Below are 21,338 nucleotides of genomic sequence, written 5' to 3'. Positions count from 1 at the left end.
ACATTCAACTACATGATAATAATTATGCACAGATTGCAGTAAGAAACTATTACACATATAAAGCAGATTATAACTTAATACAGCAAAGAGAAAAATCAGTCAATAGAAACAGACCTGGAGACGATACCTTGAAGATAACAAAACACACTATATTCCCCTCCTCTTATTTATTTTTAAAATGTTTTTCTTATGCTCTTTTAAAATGTGTATGGGTATTTTGCCTGCATGGATGTCTGTGTGTGCTGATTGCCTGCAGAGGTCAGAAGAGGTGTCATCTCTGGAAGTGCAGCCAGCGCTCATAACCGCTGATACATCTCTCCAGGCCCGCACCTCTACAAATTTAAATGGGAACATCTGATCCATGGCTGCAAAAGGAGGTCAGAAGTGTAGAAAGGAAAGGGGAAATTGCAATAAATAGCAACTGTGAACACTAGATAAAATATAGATGTACATAGCATGCTAGATTTATGAGGAAAATAATAGCCTTAAACCTAGAGCAATAAACAAAGCTTTGGAGGAAGGTGAGGAGCACCCCCCCCCCCAACTCTGAGTACAGAAACAAAAGATGAGAGAAAAATCACCAGAAGCAAAAATAGAAGAAAAAATAATGGAGAGCAGAGTCATAACCCACATGACTAGGAAATCTCTTCAGTGCCTGCCATCCTCCAAATAATACCTGTCACACTGGGCCATGGAGGAAGCAGATCCAAGAGAAACTACAGCCAAACTGCCCTGCTGGGAATTGTCGAAGACTCCACAGAACTACAACTCCAAAGCCTCCCCTCAAAACACCAAGAAACCAAGAGGGCCACAGAACCACACAAGCAAAGCAAGTGGGCAGACCGGACCTGAAAGCCAGTGGCAAGCATACTCAAGCTGAGATCGTTGACATGTTAGCAAACCAGAGCTCTGGCAGGATAGGGAGGGATATGCAGCTGCATCTGCTGGGCTGTTTCTGCAGTCAGTGTTCTGCTTTCACAGGACTGCTACAGACTGTAGCCAGACCTGAGCATGTAGGCTGAATGTTGACCTGGAACAGTTCCCTCAGTGGCTGCTGCCAGCAGCAGTGCCAGGCCCCAGACACCATCATACCCATGGACCTGGACTGCCCTGGTCCCCGGCCTGAGAGCTGCCCGCGCTTTGGAGAAGTGATCCTGTTACAGCCCACAGAGGACCCCTGCTGCCTGGGCAGTGTATGCGGTGAGCCTGGCCTTCAACTATAAGCTAGCAACAGGTTCCAGTGTGCCTGTTGTATCTGGAAAATTACCACGACAGGCTGGAAAATTAAAGCATCTTTTGGGATGTTCATGGGGGCGGGGGTGAGAACCAGGCTTTGCAGGGGCAAGAATAGACGCTGGAGTTGGTATGGAGTGGACAGAGGTCTAGGACCAGCATCCTCTTCTGCTCTAACCCCCTGTAGACTCACTCCATAAATCACTATCCCAGGCTGCACCATGGCTGGTTCTTCTGTAATGTGAGGCTGCTCGGCTGCTCTTGGCACCCATCTTGGTGTACGGATGCTAACACAGGCACACAGGACACCTAGATGAGCGTCTATTGCTCTTTAGACTCTGCAGCCATTTAAGAGTGGGGGTGGGGCAGAGTGTGTAAGGAGCCCAAGTGTCCAGGTAGCCAGTGGTGCTGGCGAGCAGCGAGGACACTGGCCTCCAGGTGACAGGTTTGTGTGGCCTGCTGCCTAGTGTGTAACCAGACTCTATGCGAGGGCCTGGCTCCCACCTGCCGCCCGGGCCACAGTCTCATCACCCACTTCCAGGAGGACTCCTGCTGTCCCAGCTACAGTTGCGGTAGGAGGTGGGACAGGAGAGTGGGGTGGGCCTGGGAAGCTGGGACTGTGCTCTGGTTCTGGGTCCTGCATGGCGATTGGACAGGGCCTGCCTTCAGTGCTTGCGTTTTCTCTCTTTCCTCAGAGTGTGACCCTGGTCTATGTGAGGCTGAGCAGGTCCCCACCTGTCGCCAGGACCAGGTCCTAATCACCGGCCGCCTGGGGGACTCCTGCTGTACCTCCTACTTCTGTGGTGGGTGGCTGTGAGGAAAGGCTGGGGTGTTTGTATGAGAGGGGCAGGGAGAAGGATGAAGCCGACACCCAGAAAACAATGTGGGACAAAGGAAAGTGGGTCCTGATTGCTAGCTCACTGAGCACAAGAAACGAGTGTATTTTCAGTGCCAGACTGGGGGTCGGCATAGAAGAACGCATAGGTTCCCATGCCCAGGATACCTGGGACCCCAAAATGCTGCTCTGGGCTGGTTAGGTGCCCTGCCCCCTCACTATGAGAGGAACTTCTATGACTGTGGTGACCCCTTCCATCCCCACAGGCTGTGGCGTGTGTCCAGATCCTATCCCCGAGTGTCAGGAAGGAGAGGCACTCACTGTGCACAAGAATACCACGGAGCTCTGCTGCCCTCTGTATCAGTGTGGTGAGTCCCACGTGTGAAAAGGGTGTCTGGGTACACTGTAGGGGAGTAAACGGGAGCTGGGAGGTGCCCCGCCTGGGCATTTGTAAGGTCTGAGGTGTCTGAGACTAGCTATTAAGTTCCACCTGTTAATCCTGGAAGGAATAGTGCCTCAGCTCTATTACAATCTAGTCCCACTTGAACATTATAAATACTGCAACTGAAAGAATACAGATGATAAAAATAAAGTCCCACTAACAGCCTAATCCCAGATGAGCAAGGCCCAGCACAGAAATACAGAAACAGGACAGGTCAAGGCAGTATGACACCTTTGAAAACCAACACCTCTACTGCAATGGATTCCAAAGAGAGTGAATTAGATAAAAATCACAGGCAAATAATTTTTCAAAATCATAAGAATGTTGAATGAAATCAAACATGATATGAAATCCTGATTGAATTAAGAAGATTGCAAATAAACAACTGTGATTGTTTACATAAGAATGACCCCATAGGCTCATAGATTTGAATACTTGATCACCAGGGAGTGGCACTATTTGAAAGGATTAGAAGGTGTGGCCTTGTTGGAGGAAGTGTGTCACTGGAAGTGGGCTTTGAGGTTTCAAAAGCTCACCCCAAGCCCAGAGTCTCTCTCTTCCTGCTGCCTACAGATCTGGATGTAGGATGCTCAGCTACCAGGTCTGTCTGCACACCACCATGTCCCACCATGAGAATAGTGTATAAACCTCTGAACTATAAGCCAGCCCCAGTTGAATGCTTTCCTTTCTAAGAGTTGCCATGGTCATGGTGTCTCTTCACAGTGATAGAACACTAAGACACAACCAAAGAAAACAAACAAGTCAATACAAGGTATGGAAGAAGAATTCTATAAAAGAGAACCACTGAGGACATCAAACTGACATTTTAGAAACGAAAAGGTTAGTAAGTCAAATGAAAAGCCCCATGACCTGGGCTGGACAGCTAGTTCAACAGCTAGGTAAAAAGCCATATGCTTGTAATCTCAGCGCTAAGGAGGCAGAGAAAGGAGATGTTGGGCTTTCTGGCCAGCTAGTCTTGCTAAATTGGTGAGATTCAGAATCTGTGAGACTCTGAAAAAAATTAAGGCAGTGAGAAAATGAGCCAGATATCCAATATTAGCTTTGGCCTTACCATGAGCTTAATTCCCCTCCAAACTCTCTATTAAATATAAATTAGCTATTTTAATTTGCTTGCTAGTTTCCATGCAGATTTTCATACCCCCTCTTTTAGCTAACCTTTCCCTCTGGTCTCTCCTATCCTCAACTCCCCCCCCCTAGACTTCCCACCCCAGCTTTTCTCCTCTCTACTTTCCCATTACTCACCTTCAACTGTCCTCCCCTCCAATAATGCATCTATCCCCATCCTACTTTTAATTTCTTGACTTCTATAGGAACTCCACATCATACAGAAAATTAGAGGTTCAAAGCTAGGACCCACATGTAAGGGGAAATGTGGCATATATCTTCCTGCGCCTTGGTTACCTCACTTAATGTAATATTTCCAGTTCCATCCATTGGTTGCACGATATATAGAAATAAAGCTGGAACTGAGCTGGATGTTTCCTCCCTGCCAGCTAGTTTCCATAACCCATAAGGGTGTGATGCAGGCCTCTGGGGGAGAAGAGGCATTAATACCCTCACCCAGACGTAACCCTATGCAATAAGAAACCAACCTGCCAGACATGATGCTTCCACTTGGGCAGTACTGGCACTACTGGTTTAGGGTTAATTTCTCTGATTGGATTGAGGCCTACTCCACAGGATGAATCCATGCCCGTTACCGTAACTCTGGTTAAGGCCCCACAGTATGCGAGGAACCATAGACCCTAGAGGGGAACTGAATGCTGTTATTTAGCCTAAGTGACCTAATATTAAATTCCTTTCTAAATATTTATGTTTACACCCAGAGACAAATGCTATTCTCAACCTTAATCAGAGAACAGTGAAAGGTGCTAAGTGCAAACTCATGGCAGCACAAGGTGCTGAGAGGAAGTAACAGATTAGCACTCAGTTTTAAACATGACACTTAAGGGGTGGAGAAATGACTCACGGTTCAGAGTGATTGCTCTTGTGGTGGTTTGAATAGAAATGGCCCCATAGACTCATGTGTTTGATGCTTGGTCTACAGGGAGTGGCACTATTAGGAGGTGTGGCCTTGTTGGAGGAAGTGTGTCACTTACTGTAGAGGCAGGCATTGAGGTCTCATATCCTCACGCTACTCCCAGGGTGGCACACGTCTTTTTCTGCTGCCTGTGGATCAAGATGTAGAACTCTTAGGTCCCTCTCCAGCACCGTGTCTGCCTGCATGCTTCTATGTTCCACCATGATGATAATGGACTAAATCTCTGAAACTGTAAGCGAGCCCCAATTAAATGTTTATTATAAGAGTTGCCATGGCCATGGTGTCTCTTCACATCAATAGAAACTCTAAGACATGACTCTTTCAGAGAAATGGAGTGCAGTTCCTAGCACCCATGTTAGGTAGCTCACAAATATCTGTAACTTCAGCTCCAAGGGAGATCTGATGCTCTCTTCTGGCCTCCATGGGCACCTGCATGCATGGGTACGTGCACAGACACAGAAAGAGAGAGAGAGAGGAGAGAGAGAGAGAGAGAGAGAGAGAGAGAGAGAGAGAGAGAGAGAGAGAGAGGGAGGAAGGAAGGAAGAGAGGGGGGAGGGAGGGAGGGAGGGAAAGGAAATTCTCTAAAAATAGACATTTATACTATCCTCTCAAAGGCATGTGGAAAACAGCAAAAGAGGTAAGAACCCCCAAACAGGGAGAATGGTAGCAGAATGCCATCGTCTGGGCATTATACTGCCATTAGAACCACTTACGGCAGTCTACACAGGGTCTGCACAAGAATGGGCCCATCTCAGTCAGGTGTGGATGGGGGAGAGGCTCATGTGACTCCACTCTTCATTGTTAAACTATTTGCTATGGATAGCTTCAGGAAGGGAGGGGGCTACCGCCTTCAGTTGTGTGCCCACTGGTGACCCCGCCAGGCTCCAGTGGATAGTTGCTGTCCAACGGTCTCACAGGTGGCCCTGGTTAAAATAAATGGGTCATGGAATGAATCTAGAGAAAGGATTGGTGAGGTTGTTAGGGATGGAGGGAGATGAAAAAGGGTGGTGGGAGAGTAATCAGAATGCATTCTACACATGGATGAAATTATTTTTAAAAGCAGCATCAGTATAAACTAACAAACAAATAAGCAAGCAAGTTAATATCTGAGAAAGCATACCCTTTTCTCCAAATACCTGGGAGACTGCATAGCACTGACATTATTTGTTCTTTTTTAAAAACTGGATTCTGCTTGCTGTAGACTTGCTTAGGGTTTCATTCTGTGTCCACTTCTGCTTTTGGTGTCTTCCTTCCAGAATCAAAGATTCCCTCTGATGTCAAATTTATTCTGCCTTCAGACTATTCTTAAATGCTTCTTCTTCATTCTGCTGGATGTGGATTATGTTGGCTTTGGTGTGTCTAAGAGTTTTTAATTTTTACAGGTCTGCATTCTCTTTCTTCGGCACATTGATGACATTTCTCCTGTCCTCCAGTGTGCATAATTTCTGATGAGAATGCTGTGGTTTGTCTCAACTTGTTCTTAAGTGTCTAATGTCTCCTTTTGCTCCAGTTCCCTTCAAAGATTCTTTATATTTGATGTCTAGCAGTTTGAATGAGGTAGGTTTAGATACAGGGTCTTTTTAGAGTTGTTTTGATTGGTTGCTTGGAACTTATTTTGCTTGTGGGTCTCTGAGCTTCTTGGATATGTGATTTGGCATCTTTCATTGTATTTGGAAAACACTCTTCCAGTGTGTCTTCATACATCCCTTCTGCTCCAGTCTTTCTCTCTGCTCTTCCTGAGATTCCAACTGCATGCTGTTTTCATTTGTGGGCTGCTCTGTTTGCTCCCTGCTTCCATTCTTTCCTCTCTGTGAGCGTCTGTGGAAAACATACCATTGACTTCCCTCCATCTCACTTGTTCTGTCTCTACATGGGTGCTGTCTACTTTCTGTGTCCCCGACCCTGCTCCCCACCTTGTCACCGTTGCCATTGCATCTCGTCCTAATGTTTCTGTTTGATGTTTTCTTGTAGCTTCCATCTCATTGCTGAAAACACTTATCTATTCATACACACTGTCCATCTTTTCCACGAGGTCTTTAACTTCTTCTATATTTAAAAACTTTTAAAATAAATGTATTATTTTGGATCATTTATGAATTCTCTGGTACAGACCATTTCCAAATCACAATGACTTAGCAAGTAGGTTTTTTAATTTAATTTTTTTAATTGAAAATAAAGTCATTTTCATACAATGTATTCTGATCACTGCTTCCCATCTCTCATTTCCTCCAAGATCCTCCCCATATCCCCTCGCTTCCAACTCCAGGCCTGTCTCTTTCTTAAGAAAACAGATAGGCAAATAAAGGAGATAAACAAGGACAAAACAACAAACAAACAGGGGAAACACACACACACACACACACACACACACACACACACACACACACCATTAACAATAATATACAAGCAAAAACAAGAGCAGTAAAAAGAAAATGTCCAAACAAAACAATATGAGACAAGACAATCTCCAGAGACAAGCCGTTGCATTCATTTTGTGGTGGCTGTTTGCCACTGGGCATGGGGCTTGCCCTTAAGTGTGGTTTACAGACCCAGTGATGTGAAGAAGCTTTGTGAGATTATTTTGGAGCCTAGTTGTTTAGGTAAGAACTTATCTCTGAACTGTGACAGACTGAGCCATGACAGAGACTGCATAAGTTCAGGCTATAGGATTTTTGTCAACAAATCAATAATGAAAGTATCTTTGACTATGGCATAGAGTAGAAATAATTTATTATTTTGGTGGTAGAAGCAGAGTGTGGGAGATGCTAAGCAGAAGAGGAGAGGTTGTAGTAAGTAGAATCATGACTCATCAGGCCATGAGTGAGTAGTTCCATGTCAGCAGGCCATGGATGAATGGAAGCATGAGTCAGCAGGCCATGGATGAATGGAAGCATGAGTCAGCAGGCCATGAATGAATGGAAGCATGAATCAGCAGGCTATAGATGAGCAGCAACATGAATTAGCAGAAGCCAAGAATCAACAGGAACCCTAGAACACAAGAGGCATGAATTATTATATATGGAAACACAAACAGACCCGAGAGCATGCTTGCAAATATCTGGTACAGAATGAACAATAATGTTTTGTCCTGGACAAGACAGTTTGAGGTTATGCTGGGTTGTGAATGACTTCCAGTTTCTGGATGGCTTTCAAAATCTATGAATCTTACCAAATTATTGCTTCTTGGTTTTCACAGTCTTTTGTGGCTCTTTCTTGACCACAGATTGTAGTACTGTTTGTTTTTCCCTAGGCCTAGCAGCAACCTCCCCCTTCATAATTCTATGCAGGTGTCCACTTACCTTCCTTGTAGTCATGAGTTTCAGAGAAAGCCGAACTCATTTCCAACTTCAGGGATAAATATAATCAGTCTAAGCTGGGAGAGCACTAACTTTTTCTTAGAGAGCTAAGTAATAATTTTTTAGGCTTTTAGTGGATATTTATAACCATTAAAATGTAGCTATTTAAATTGTAAAACTAGTCTTAGCTTGTGGCCTTTAAATAGCCAAGTGGCTGGATTTGGTCAGTGGACTGTTGCTTGTCAGTCCTCGACATACACAGTTTTCCTAGTGAGTACTATTTGTTCAGGAGGCAGGCATGTAATGGAAAGTCACCCCACTTCTTCCACTATTATCCCCACCTATTAAACTAGAGAGAAGAAAAAAGACATCACACTTTCCTTCCTTCCTTCCTTCCTTCCTTCCTTCCTTCCTTCCTTCCTTCCTTTCTCTTTTTCTTTTTTGTTTTTGTTTTTGGTTTGGTTTGGTTTTTTTTCAAGACAGGATTTCTCTGTGTAGCTCTGGCTATCCTGGAACTCACTCTATAGACCAGGCTGGCCTCGAACTCACAGAGATCTGCCTGGCTCTTGTTAGGATACTGCTGCTCCTCCAGCTGCATGGCCACACATGTGCAGTTCAGCAGCTAAGCAAGGGGTCTTATGTCATCAGTGTGCACAGTGTGGTCACGCAATCTGTGCATGCATGGCGTAGCTTTGTAAGCCCACCTGTGCCTTGAAAAGCCAGACACAGACTCCTCCTTTCTCCTCTCTGTTCTCTCCCTCCCCCTTCCTGTCTTTCTCTCTCTCTGCACTGCTTCTTCCCCAGGCCTGGTCCTTTTGTGCCTGCCTCCTGCCCTGTGCGCCCCCTGCTCCTAATAAAGCTCTGATTTTTTTTCGTGGCTTGTGACCTTTCTGCATGGTAACCAGTGCCACTTATCATTTTTAAAACAACAGCTCTGGGATTAAAGGTATGCGCCACCACCATCACCGCCAGGTGACATCACACCTTTCCACAGGAGGCCATCTTGTATTGAAGTCAGTGATCTCAGGAGACAGAAGAAGGGAAAGCTAAGATTCTTGGTAGAGAGCAAGGGTGGGGTGCTAAGTCAAGTAGTTCAAAGCCTGCATTTGTTACAAGTTAATTAAGGTGACATATGGTTTGACCTGGTTTGAGCTAGATGTTTTGTGTAGCTAATACATATGTATTCACACAATATCTTCCATTACTAAAGGCATCTCCTTTTTTTGTGCAAATAGGTAGGCTAATGCAGTAAAGAACCCAGTCAAGATTAGATTTGGCTTCATCCCAGACCATGTAATGTCTTCTCATCCCTTATCCTCTCACAAAAAGGTCCTTAACTTTGGCTCTAACCCATCTTCCATCTCCAATCTGTGTAGCCTACATCTGTCATATATTTTCAGGATATCCCTGATCTCCATTGACTATGGACCCAGTTTAGCCCTTGAGTTAGGATCAGTAACGTGTTATCTGTGCCTGTTGTAGAGCCCTGTGTGAGTGAGTCCCATGAAAGCCTAGCTACCATGTTCTCATCTTGGCCTTATCACTCTGTATGATCACTCTTCTCTCTAGGAACTAATGCTCTTCTGGATGCGATAACTGTCCTGGATGAGATATTTCAAGGTCTCTCAAGGTGTCTGCTCTCTCTGACATCCAGGATTCCTTGGCACTAGGAAACATCAAACTCTACTTATGGAGGCTAACCCCACACTTTGTTTTGCACTTAACACAGCCATTTAATGCATTAAAAAAAATACTGTGTGATGAATGAGAAAAAGCAAAGATAGATGTTCTCAAAGTCCCTGGATCATGGGCTCAGAAACCACTGGATTGAGACATATCAGTGGGATTTGCCTAAACTAACTCCTGATGGGCCAAGGGAGCTATAGAGACACCCAAGCGAATGGATGAAATATTGGGTAATGGTTTCTTGGGATGTGAGGCAGAGGGAAGAACTGAAGTTACAGACAGGTATGTGTAGGAGATGAAGAGGAAAAGACCAAAGGTCCTGATTTGGGTAGGGGGCAAAACATGGTCCCTGTTCCTTGGAAGCTCTGCTGGCCACCCCCTTCTGCTTATTCTCACTACCAGCTCCGTTGACATCCTCTCCTTTCTTACCTTGAGCCTTGCTCCAATTTCAAAGCTTTCTCTAGCCCCAGCTGTATTAAGAAACAAAGGAGAGAAGAAAGCATAATTTTTAGTTCTTTTTTGGGGGAGGGGTTATGAACGAAGGGCTGGGTGGAAGAGAGAAAATAGAGCCTTTTGAAATGAAAGCCGAGCCAAGCTCATCAGAGATTATGTAGGCAAAACTCTGCCTGTCTGATAGGGCCCAGGTGGTGGGTAACTTTCAGGGGCTCCTGACAGATCTTGATGGTCCACAGCCTGCCTCTAATGCCTCCTCATCTTGGAGAAGATGCAGTTCTTACCCCCATGATCAGTCCCACCTCAGAAAAATCTGGGCTGCCGCAGGCTGCCTCCAGACCAGGTAGGAGCCAGAGATCTCCACAGAGGCTTATTCTGGCTGCCCCCACACACGAGTGTGTACCCACCCACAAACAGTCTCACACAGGAAGGGGAAGAGAGCAGACATTTGACCCAGACACATTACTCTGAGGCAAGTCTTTCCAGGGGAGAAGGGTCCTAGCTGAGAGTTAGGGAGAAGAGACTGCTGACCTCCACTATAGCTCAGTCCCCTCCCCAACCTTCCTCCATGCCCCGTCTCTGCCGATGTCTTCTCTTCCCAGCCAAGCTCCTGAAACCACCAGTCTGCATTCAGTGTGCTCCCTCACTGCCTTTTGGACTCTATTCTCCCCACCATGAGCTACTCTCTTCTGACCACTTCGTCATCCTCATATGTAAGATACGTCACTTCCTGGATTTCAGCAGTGGGAGACAGCAACTGAGCCCGCGTCCCTTCTCACCAGGAGCAGGGCTCCCTCTGGTCTCCCCCTGACCGGTCCTCCTCTGCCTCCTACATTGGCATCTCTTCTTTGTCCGCCTTTTCATTCCCTTCTGTAACTGTGGGGACCCCTCTTAACACTCTCATTTCCTTCTCTCAATACATACTTCTTTTCCAAAGGCTTTAAAAAGATTTATTATCATTTTATTTATGTGTGTATGTATGTGTCCATGTATGCAGATGCCCATGGAGGCCAGAAGAGGGCACTCTACCACCTGGATCTGGAGTTACAGGTGTTGGTGAGCCACCGTGTGGGTGCTGAGAACTGAGCTGCGGTCCTCTGAAAGAGCAGCAAGTGCCCCTGACTGCTGCCTCTCTCAAGCCCCATAGCTTTTAAAACACCCTTGAGAAGCTAAAGAGGCCTCCAACAATGTCACCAGCCTCCGTCTCTTTCTGAGCCCCTGGTTTATCCACCAGTCTGCCTCCTCTTATCTCCTTTTTGGCACTTAAATGTTAACACCAGCCAGTCTGCAGTCACAGATCTCCCCGGGTGCGGTGGTTTGAATGAGGACGACCCTCATAGGCTCATATATTTGCATGCATAGTTCCCAGTTTGGGAAGGATTAGGAGGTGTGTCTTTGTTGGAGGAGGGGTGTTGCTGGGGGTGGGATTTGAGGTTTTAAAATTCCATGCCAGGCTCAGTCTCTCTCTTTTCTTTTCCTCTCCTCTCCATTCCTCTCCTCTTCTTCCTTCTTCCTCTGTCTGTCTTCCCACTCCACCCCCGCCCTGTCCCCTAAAGAAGTTCTCAACCACTGCTCCAGCACCATGCCTGTCTGCTTTCTACCATGATGGTCATGGACTCACCCTCTGAAACTGTAGGCAAGCCCCCAATTAAATGCTGTTTTTTGGTAAGCGCTGCCTTGGTCACAGTGTCTCTTCACACTTGTAGAACGGTACCTAAGACACTGGGTTTCTCAGCTCAGTAAATGATATTCCTGTTTATGCACTTGCCACACTCAGAAATCTGAGGCTCCTCAGAGTGCCACTCAGCTCACCAAAGCTTTTGACTACGGCTTCTAAATTCCTAAGTAGCTCTTGGACTCTGCTTCTTTCTATCCTTATTACCCCAGGCTCTGAACCTCTGAGAGTCCTGGAAAACTCTCAGCAGCTCTTGCCTGATCCGCCTTCCTTCTTGTGCTTACCTATTCGTTTTCAAAAGCATTTCCTTGTCATCACTCTGCTGCTAACTCTCCAGTCTGCTCCCCATCACGGCACACCTGATGTCACCAGGCCTAAGCGAGCACTTGAGGCCGTTTGAATGTGACCCATTTGTCCTGACTGTTGTCCTACTCCTTCACGAATGCACCAGCCACTTCATCTAGTCTGCAGCATGCTCCACATACCCTCCAGCCCACCCCCTGCACCCTACAATACAGCCACACCATTAGGGCCGGCTCCATGCCCTTGTTCCTGCTGCCTGGAAGTTCTTTCTAGTTTCTTGTCTGGGAGTTCTGGAGATGCTACTTCCTCCAGAAAATCTCCATCTATTCCCTGGGGAAAAACAAATCTCTCTTTCCTGTGTGTTCCCACTACTCTTTTCTTCTGCTCCCAGTGCAACGTGCTTGCATTGGCTTCTACTTCACTGCTCTGGTTCCACTTTCTTGGATAGACCTGAACGGAGTGGTACTCAGCTCATCTTCAAACAGCCAGTCACTCCTTAGCTCAGGATGTGGATATTTGATTGACATCTAATGATCCTGTAGTAAGTGCGATGCTGCCTTCTGGATCAAGTCACCATTTACCCTATTCCTCTTGGCAGACTCGGGGCTCCTGAGGACGAGGCCAACTGGCCTCAAGTAGAGTGTAAGGCAGAACCGCTGTTCCTACCTGGATGGCTCCACTGTGACAAGCAATGGCGTGGTGGATATCTTTGTGAATAAAGTTATTTCTCAGTTTCAAATTCTTGCCTTGTGAGACGTGAGAAAGAACAGCAATCATACTGCCTGGCTTTCTCTGGGTAGTGATGAGCCCTTTGGGTGGGGCAAGCTTCCTCTGAAGCCCCTCTAGGTATTTATCTTGGAGTTCAGTACAAATCAGTGGCCACAGCTTGTTAAGAAGTTACAGGATATGAACAATGAGAAGGACTGAAGACAGACCAGAACACTATCCATCGTGGCTGAGAGTCAAAGGTTCAGTGAAGATTATCTTACGTAGTCTTGGTTCAGGTTATCTACTGAGTGGTGCTGAAGATGTGGGCTTTTCTGACTGGCCAGCCTGGCCTGGCCTCGTATCCTGTGCCTACTTTGGAATGTCCAGCACCCATAAAGTACCTAAGAAACATGGTTAGGGATGGTCTCCGGGAGGGGCAGAGTTGAGGAGATGAAGCAATGGGCTCCCCTGACCTCCCCAAAGCCTTCAGAGCCTTTCCCATTTCACTGCCAGAAGATTAGTTTAAGTTCTTCCTAAAGCAGATAGGAATGGGGCTGGGGTGAGGGGCAGAAACTAAGGCACGTAAGATGATTGAGTGGCATCCCCAAGCCTTAGCGTCAGCATCCTTAACATAACAAATAATAACTCCTTTGGCTCTTTGCTCTTTTGGGGGCCCACAACCCAGCTCCCAAATAAATCACACACAGAGGCTTATTCTTAATTATAAATGCTTGGCCTTAGCTTGGCTTATTTCTAACCAGCTTTTCTTAAATTATCTCATTTACCTTTTGCCTCTGGCCTTTTTCCCTTGTCTATTTCTGTATACCTTTCTTGTGGCTTGCTGTATAGCTGGGTGGCTGGCCCCTGGAGTCCTCCTCCTTCTCTAGCTCCCAACCAACAACGTGCAACTGTCTGAGCTTTGTGAGTGTGGTGCTTTGAATGATAATGGCCCCCATAGGCTAATGTGTTTGGCTGCTACTTGGTCCCTGGTTGGTGAAACTGGATTAAGAGGTGTGGCCTTCCAGGAATGTGTCACTGGGGGGAAGGCTTTAAGGTTTCATAGATTCTCAGCATTCTTAGGGTTCTCTCTCTCTCTCTCTCTCTCTCTCTCTCTCTCTCTCTCTCTGTGTGCTCATGATTGCATGTCAACATGTAAGCTCTCAGCTACTACTCCAGCACCGTGCCTACTTCCCCACCTCTGCCATTCTCTACACCGTGATGGTCATGAACTCTAACCTTCTCAAACTGTAAGTACCAAACAAACTCTTTCTTTTGTAAGTTGCCTTGATCAGCATGCCTTATCACAGCATAAAAAACGAATTAAGACAGTTCCGCAGCTCCCTGGTACATTGATGATAATGGCCCCCACAGGTGGATATTTGATTGACATCTCCCAGCTCCCTTCAGGAGGGAATATTTTAATTTAAAGGAAATAGTCACAGCATACAAATACATACGTGAATGAGATCAAGCTCCCTGAACCCACCACATAATAAATACTGCGTGCAACACCGCCGAATGGCTGGGAGGAAAAAAAAAAACAGTAAACACCAAGATTTGGAAAGATGTAGAAGGCAGGCCTCCATGAGCCACTGTAGGGAACGTTAGTCATCTAACCACTTTGGGGAACTGATTTTTCAATATTTGTCGAGGGTAAACCTTACAATCCCAAAGATCCCCTTCTTGGTGTATGCCCCGCAGAAATGCACGTGTTCATATAAAGATGCTAGAATGTTCACAGAAGTACACTGGTCACAGGCAAAAGCTGAAGACTACCAAATATCCGTTGCCAGTAGACCAGATAAGTAATTCATGGCAGAGACACCTAATGGGCTCCAGTAAGGAGACAGATCTCAACTACAGAGTGGCTACTGTACACTGCTTGTAAACACAGTCCTCACTGAAAACAGCCAGACACAAACGTTTACAGTAGCATTTAGATAAAGTTCAAAACCCAGGCCAAAACCCACCAAATGGTAGATCATTTTTTTTCTGTATCAAGTTATGACCATAATTACATGAATCTATGTGTGTGATGAAATGTTATAGAACTACACACCAAAAATACCAAGAAAATGAGTGTACATAAAAACCGGTAAAGGCTCCAGGTCTGGAGCTAAGTAATGTTATTTTCCCAGCATCAAATTCCTGGGTCCTATGGTTCTGCAATGTACCGTGAGATGGTGGGAGCCATGTCAAGGGCACCCAGAAGCTCTCTGCAGGGTGTGCACAATTTCTTATGAGCCCAAGAATATTCCAACACAAAAATTTAGTGAGAGCAAGGCAAACCAGCTTATGGCACATTCTGTCTGGACAGGGCTTATGCTAGTAAGATCCAGAAGAGCTTCGGTGGAGACAGACCTTAGAAGGCCTCTGGAACACTGCTCTACCACTCTGGGGGTGGGGATTACTACACAGGTATTATCAAATTATGAGCATATATGTTTCCTCCATGAATACTACACTTAAATAAAAAAGTGTGGGTTTTCTTTTCTTTGTAAGTAATGAAACTCCACATGAGTTTGTCCCTTGCTCATTACACTCACTGAGGATGGTACTCAGTCCTCCAGGCTTTCTCCTCCTATTGGGTCCTAACCTTTGTTGTCTGCTCTGCCCAGGTGAGCACAGTTCACAACACAGGTGCTTTAGTCCCCAGGGCTACAAGGATGGAAGCCCTAAGAGCAGCAAGGCCTCTGGCAGGAAAGCTAGACCTCAGTGTGTGGTCTACTGTGCCTCCTGCCCAGTGCTAAAGGGCTTGTTATCATAGCTAGGCGTACACCTTTTCTAGTCACCAGGAATCCTACTGATTCATGGTTCAAAACAAAATGCACTTCATTTAAAGAAGTATAGAGAAGTTTTCATAACACAACACCCAAAACTAATCCACTGGTATGAAGAACTATACAAATTACCAAGGTTAGAGTCTGAGTAAGCCAGTCCTGGGGGAGAGGGAGACTTCCAACGAGGTGAGGCTTGTTGGTAAGCTATTTCACTCTGATAGCTCCTGAAAGAAGTGTTTACATTTAATTTGGATAAAGAACATCTACCAAAGACAAAAGGCCTAGGAATTGTTGGAACTACAGACTACACTCCAGAAATGGAGGTACGCAGCTTACACTGGTTCATGGCAGACACCTCAGTGGACACAGTTGGGATTTTTTTTGCCAGTCTGGCTTTAGAAGGTTTACAATGCTGCATTACTGACACCTCTGAATGTTACTTGAGAATCATTTTCATGCTCTGGACTCTTCACCCATTCTTAATGGAATGGACTAAGAAATGCCAACAAAGCCACAGCTTCAGCTTGCCTCTGACAACCTGTCTCAATGGGCAGTTGCCGTATCAATTACAGGATGAAAAATGACACACAGTAACCCTTCCCCCCAAAGAATCTGCAGATCAGAGGACCGTCATATATGCTCTGGAGCACATGACATAAATTTTTTTAAGAGTATTATCCTTTCAACCGGAGAGTTTTATGTAGGAGCTGTGATGTGGAACAGTTGGTTTTTATAAAGCTCTTAGGGCAATGACACTGCCTACTACACATTTTGTAACTGGATTGCTACGCAAGAAAATATGATTTTTTTCTTATTATTCTCTAGATCAGTGGTTCTCAACCTTCCTAATGCTGTGACCCTTTAATATAGATCTTCATGTTGTGAGGACCTCAACCATAAAATTTTTGCTGCTACTTCATAACTGTAATTTTGCTACTGTTATGAATCATAATGTAAATACCTGACATGCAGAATATCTGCTATGCAGCCTTGTGAAAGAAAGGCTTGTTCAACCCCCAGGTTGAGAACCACTACTTTCTTCTTGTGTCAAAGTCTCCCAAGAAAGAGTTCCTGAAATTTATTGCTCAGGTCTTCTAATTAAAATGGCCCCTGAGTCAACTTCTGTTACTCACTGCTCCCTGCTCTCTCTTCTCCCTGAATGCTGTGAAGACACTCAGAGGGAGAGGAATGCTTCCTACCTGTGGCATGGAGGATGACCTGTCATCTTTGTCCAATGGAAGAAGAGATGGTTCAACCCATTTGGTCCCATCTTCCTGAGCTTCCATCTTCCATCATCTGTTGCTGGTCTATCGTGGTCTGTTCTCAGCACAGGAAAATCTCTTAGGGGTTGATTTTCTAAAAGATGGCCCTCTTGTCATACTATTGGACTCATGCTTGAGCTGCTGACTTTGTGTGAATCAACTGCAGGTCACTGTTGCCTACTCTCAGGCCTCTTCAGACTCCAAGCCTTGGGGTCCTGTCACATCCACGCCATGGGAACCTTCAGGTAGACCTGCTGGTTCTTAACTCAGTCACCTTCCCCGAACACAGTCAACAAGGATCCTAGACATCTTTCAGAGCACACGAAGAGCACTCCCAGATGCCAGTCTCACCACTTTCTGCAGACAGTGGGGTAGAGAAAAAAAATGTGGCGGAATTGACCCTGCTCCCTGGTCTCCCAAGTCCAAGGTGCATACTGACCTTTTCTCTCTTTTCCTGATGATGCAAGAGCTCCCTGCTTCCTCTGCCTGTCTAAAGCGGGTTGTCTTTGCTCACCTTCAGGACAGCCTGCAACCTGAAGATGTTGGTAGAAATGCTACAGGGCACAAATTCCAACTACTTTAGAGTAGAGAAGCTCATCAGGAGGGCTGCAAACGGTGTGCAGCCTGTGACGCTGATGCTTTTCTAGACTCTGCTGAGAAGTCACCAAGTGTCAAGGGTACCAGTTCACTTCAGTCATGCCCTCTGGGATCACGGCTTAATGTCCAGGTTCTTCCAGCACAGAAGAGACAATGATCAGCTTCGCAGGGCCTCCCAGGCCACTGACTTGATATGTCTGTATTATTTCATATACAAAACCAGTGCAGGGGCTGGAGAGATGGCTCCGTGCAGAGAGTGCTTACTGTGCAAGCCTGGGGGCTTGGGTTTGAATATCCAACACTGTGTGAAAGTCCAGTATGGCCATGCGTACTTGTAACCCCAGCGTTGGTGAGCACAGATGGGAAGATCCCAACATCTTGCCTAGTTAATATGGCCAGCTTCAGGTCTAGTGAGAGACTCTGCCTCAAGGGAGTAAGGTGAAGAGTGATATAGAAAAGCACTTCTGCGCCCCTGTACCCCCTTCTCCCATGCGCGCGCGCACGCGCATACACACACACACACACACACACACACACACACACACGTATATCCCACTTGCAGTGCATCTTAACTCGAAGCCTTTGAGAATAATAATTACAAGTGAAACATTCTTTTGCAAAATGAAGTGTAAATTCCAGAAGCTGAATCTGACTACGAGGGCAATTTCTCATGTTTTTTATTTATTTATTTTTTTTAATCAATATAATTTTTAATTTTTAGCAACATGTTATATTTTGGTTCCGCAACTAGGTAAGCATTTAAGAACTAGGGTAACTGCTATAGGGCAGCCGGCAGAAAGGGACACCAATGGAATCTCACAGAGTGCACTTCAGCATCTGCTAGCTCTTACCCCCTCCCTGGTACTGTTACTGTTGTGCGTCATGATGGTGTCATTATGTGCACAAACCCAGACCCTAAGGCTTATACTTGAATCCTATTTAAGTACATGTTTCTTTCCACGCTGATTTTCCAGGCCTCACTTGTGTAACACCTATGGTCAAGGCCTCACTTGTGTGATGGCTACGGTCAAGGCCTCACTTGTGTAACAGCCACGATCAATGGCCACTTCTGCCACGTGTGGATCCCAGAGCCGCTGGTATGGGTGAGACGTCTTTGAAGTCCTCCTTCTGGGTCTCTGGGCTTGTTCTTGTCTAGGAAGGCAGAAGACGTAGCCAGGATACCATTGACACCACCAGGATCTACACGCTGACCGACCTTCAGAACCAGACGCTTAGCCGCCCCAATGTCAGGACCTCATTAGTCTCCAGATCCCCTTCCTCCACATATGAGAGAAACAGGGGACGTGTGATAATTAGGTGTTAGATAGTTCATGGCCATGAGCTCAGCTCACGCCACTTTGGACTGGAAAGCTCTCTGAAGGCTGGTCCTTGCCTGTTCTGTGATGGAGCAGGCTGAACGTCATCTTTTATAACAAAAGAAGTTGGAGAAATCAGGAAACTTTTGAGAGGAAAAAAAATCACCTAACAGTAGACAATAAAGGTATGGTCTGCATCGTTGGATCCCAGGTCTGAGCTATTAAAATCGAGGCACAGAAGAAAGAAAGAGCTGGCCCACAGTTGTGGAGCTAGTAAAGGCCTGGGAGCGGGTTCAGATTGGCGTCCTAGTCAGCCTCAGACATTTGCAGGTAACTGGGCAGGGCACGAGGGAGACAGGAAGGAGCAACATTCCAGACTGGGTGAGAGAAGCACAAATTCAGATTATGATGCAGGAGCTCACCTTTAGCTAGAAATGGAGCTTGTTCAGAGCTGACTAATCAGAGACAGTGCATCTCTGGGATCAGCCAATGAGAGAGCAGCTTGGGTGGCTGATGAGACCAGCCAATCAGTAACTGAGAAAGTAGAATCAGCCAATAGAACTGACCAGCCAAGGACTCTCACAGCCACCCCGGTGGCTTCTTGGAGAAGTCATCTGACTTCGTAGTGGCAAAAGGCCCACTCTGTGGCCTGACTGGCGCCAGGGTTCCAGGAATCGGCTCTGAGACTGTTCCTGTGCCAGCGCTAAGTGCTGGGGAGCCTTTGCTCATAGATCAGCCATGAGGTCAACGGTTTGTGTGACTCACTTCATGAAAATGAGGTAACAGTGTCAGGCCCCACTGTTTCTCTGAAACATTTAAATGGATTTTTCCAGCTGGACAAATGCTCCCTCTTGTTTTTAGGCAGAGGCTTAGGATACTGGGGATAGCAGGTCCAAAAACAGTATCAGGTAAAGCTGCCCTCCAGTGACCAGTGTGTTGACACCACGGCTAGGAGTCACGCTTAAGACCAGTCTTGCTGAGTGAGAGTCGCTGCCTGAGATAGCCCTGCTGACTGACTGTCTGGGAACATCCCTAACAAGAGACAAGATGGGACCTCAAAAATGTCAAGAAATCACATCTCTGGAGTCCTCAAACAATGTGACATTTTTCTTACAGAAAGAAACTTCAGAGCCCAAGGGACAGTCTATGTGGAGAGTCTCCAGGGAAAAGTTTCAACTGTGTTCCTTAGAGCTTACCTTCTACTCCAGTCTCAATTATTTCCTACTGCTGACATTGTGAGTGACCCCCCCCCCACCCCACCCCGGCCTGTCAATGTGTAGATGTGCCATTTTGATTTCCATTTCACTGAATCATGAACCCAGACAAGGATCACCTGTTGGCTGTCTGCTCGGATGAAAGGCCAAGGAAGCAGAAACACAGAGTAGGAAGAACAAGACAGGGCATGGGAAAGACTGTGTGTGTTCTTGGGGTCCTATCAACAGATGGAGGGGTAGTTCTTCTAGAACTTGTGAGAAGTGTACAGAATGCTTTCTAGAAGTGTCCATCTGACAGATGGCTAAAATCTTCACCCACTACCTCCTCTCCCTCACTGCTGTTCCTGGGGAAGCTAAATGTCTTCTGATTCCAGGCAGGGTTTGCATGCTGTATGCAAGCTCTACAGGAAAGATCTGTTATTGGAATCTGGAGAAACTGGATCCTGCTTGAGGTCCGGTTTTGAGGATGAGTCTGTGTTAGTCTGTGTTTCTGTTACTGTAACAACTGATAAAGCTTAGAAAGAAGAAAGGTTTCCTGTAGCTCACAGTTTGGGAAGTTTTGGTCCATGATCAGTTGGTCATAGAGCCTGCGTTGCAGCAAAGCTGCTTGTCTTATGACCAAAAAACAAGAGGAGACCAGGGTCTCACAATCCCCTTCAAAGTCATGTCCCCAGTGACCTAAAGACTTCCCATTAGGCCCTGCCCTTTTGTGTTTACCACCTCCCAATAGTACCAATCCGGGGAATAAGCATTCAATACATGGGCTTTTGTAGAATGCTTAGGCTCTGAACCACATCAAGTTTGTGTTCTCACAGAACTGTCCATTAGGGCAGTAGTTGAAATCAGAGGTGGGGCAGGGCTGGTAGTACAGCTCTGGGTGCTACACACACTTACTGGAACCTTCCTGAACAGCTTTCTGAATTCCAAAGAAGAACATCAGAGAAATGGACTCAATGAGAACAAGAAATTGGAATCAATTAATTTCACTCGAACTGAGATATAACATATCTCATGCTTCTGCATGAAGGGCATTGGGAAAAGAACCATGAAAGCACAATTGAGTTCTCAATCTTACATAAGTGCATTCAAATCCTGGCTCTATCACTAAGTTAGTAACTGTAGGAATCTTAGCCTGCTTCTCAAAGCATCGGCTTCCAGAAGTGTACAAAAGGGATCAAAATGCTTAGTTTGTGAAACAGCCCTATGCAGAGCTCTAAGAACCTGGAAAGACCTCGATTAAAAACCTGGAAATGTACAGACAAGCTGGCACATTTTGCACAGGCCAGAAGCCACCTCTGTGCTTCGGGATCTCTGTGGAAGAGCAGCCACTTCATCTTCAGCAAACCAGAATGACCTGACATCCCAACCCCTCAGGGCCAAAACCAAATTGCCATATGGGGTTTGCTGTCCTCTTTGTTTTCCGTCAGAACCTTAACAGAGTCATTTCTTGTCTAGAGATTTGGACCAAACAATTTA

The 21,338-nt window shown here is 46.0% G+C and overlaps 1 protein-coding gene across 1 annotated transcript in view; it reads left to right on the top strand.

Moving 5' to 3' along the window:
- Otog (otogelin) overlaps positions 1–19,521 on the top strand; it is an 81,458-nt gene extending 61,937 nt beyond the window's left edge. The window contains 7 exon segments of the mRNA XM_036204130.1: positions 1,033–1,200; positions 1,701–1,805; positions 1,929–2,036; positions 2,335–2,436; positions 18,383–18,435; positions 18,489–18,578; positions 19,510–19,521. Coding sequence (XP_036060023.1) covers positions 1,033–1,200; positions 1,701–1,805; positions 1,929–2,036; positions 2,335–2,436; positions 18,383–18,435; positions 18,489–18,578; positions 19,510–19,521 — 638 coding nt within the window.
- The last annotated feature ends 1,817 nt before the right edge of the window (positions 19,522–21,338 follow it).

The sequence above is a fragment of the Onychomys torridus genome, chromosome 1 (genome assembly GCF_903995425.1).
Source record: "Onychomys torridus chromosome 1, mOncTor1.1, whole genome shotgun sequence".
Taxonomy (NCBI): Eukaryota; Metazoa; Chordata; class Mammalia; order Rodentia; family Cricetidae; genus Onychomys; species Onychomys torridus.
Note: the sequence above shows the minus strand (reverse complement) of the source record. Positions and strands in the feature narration are given on the sequence as shown.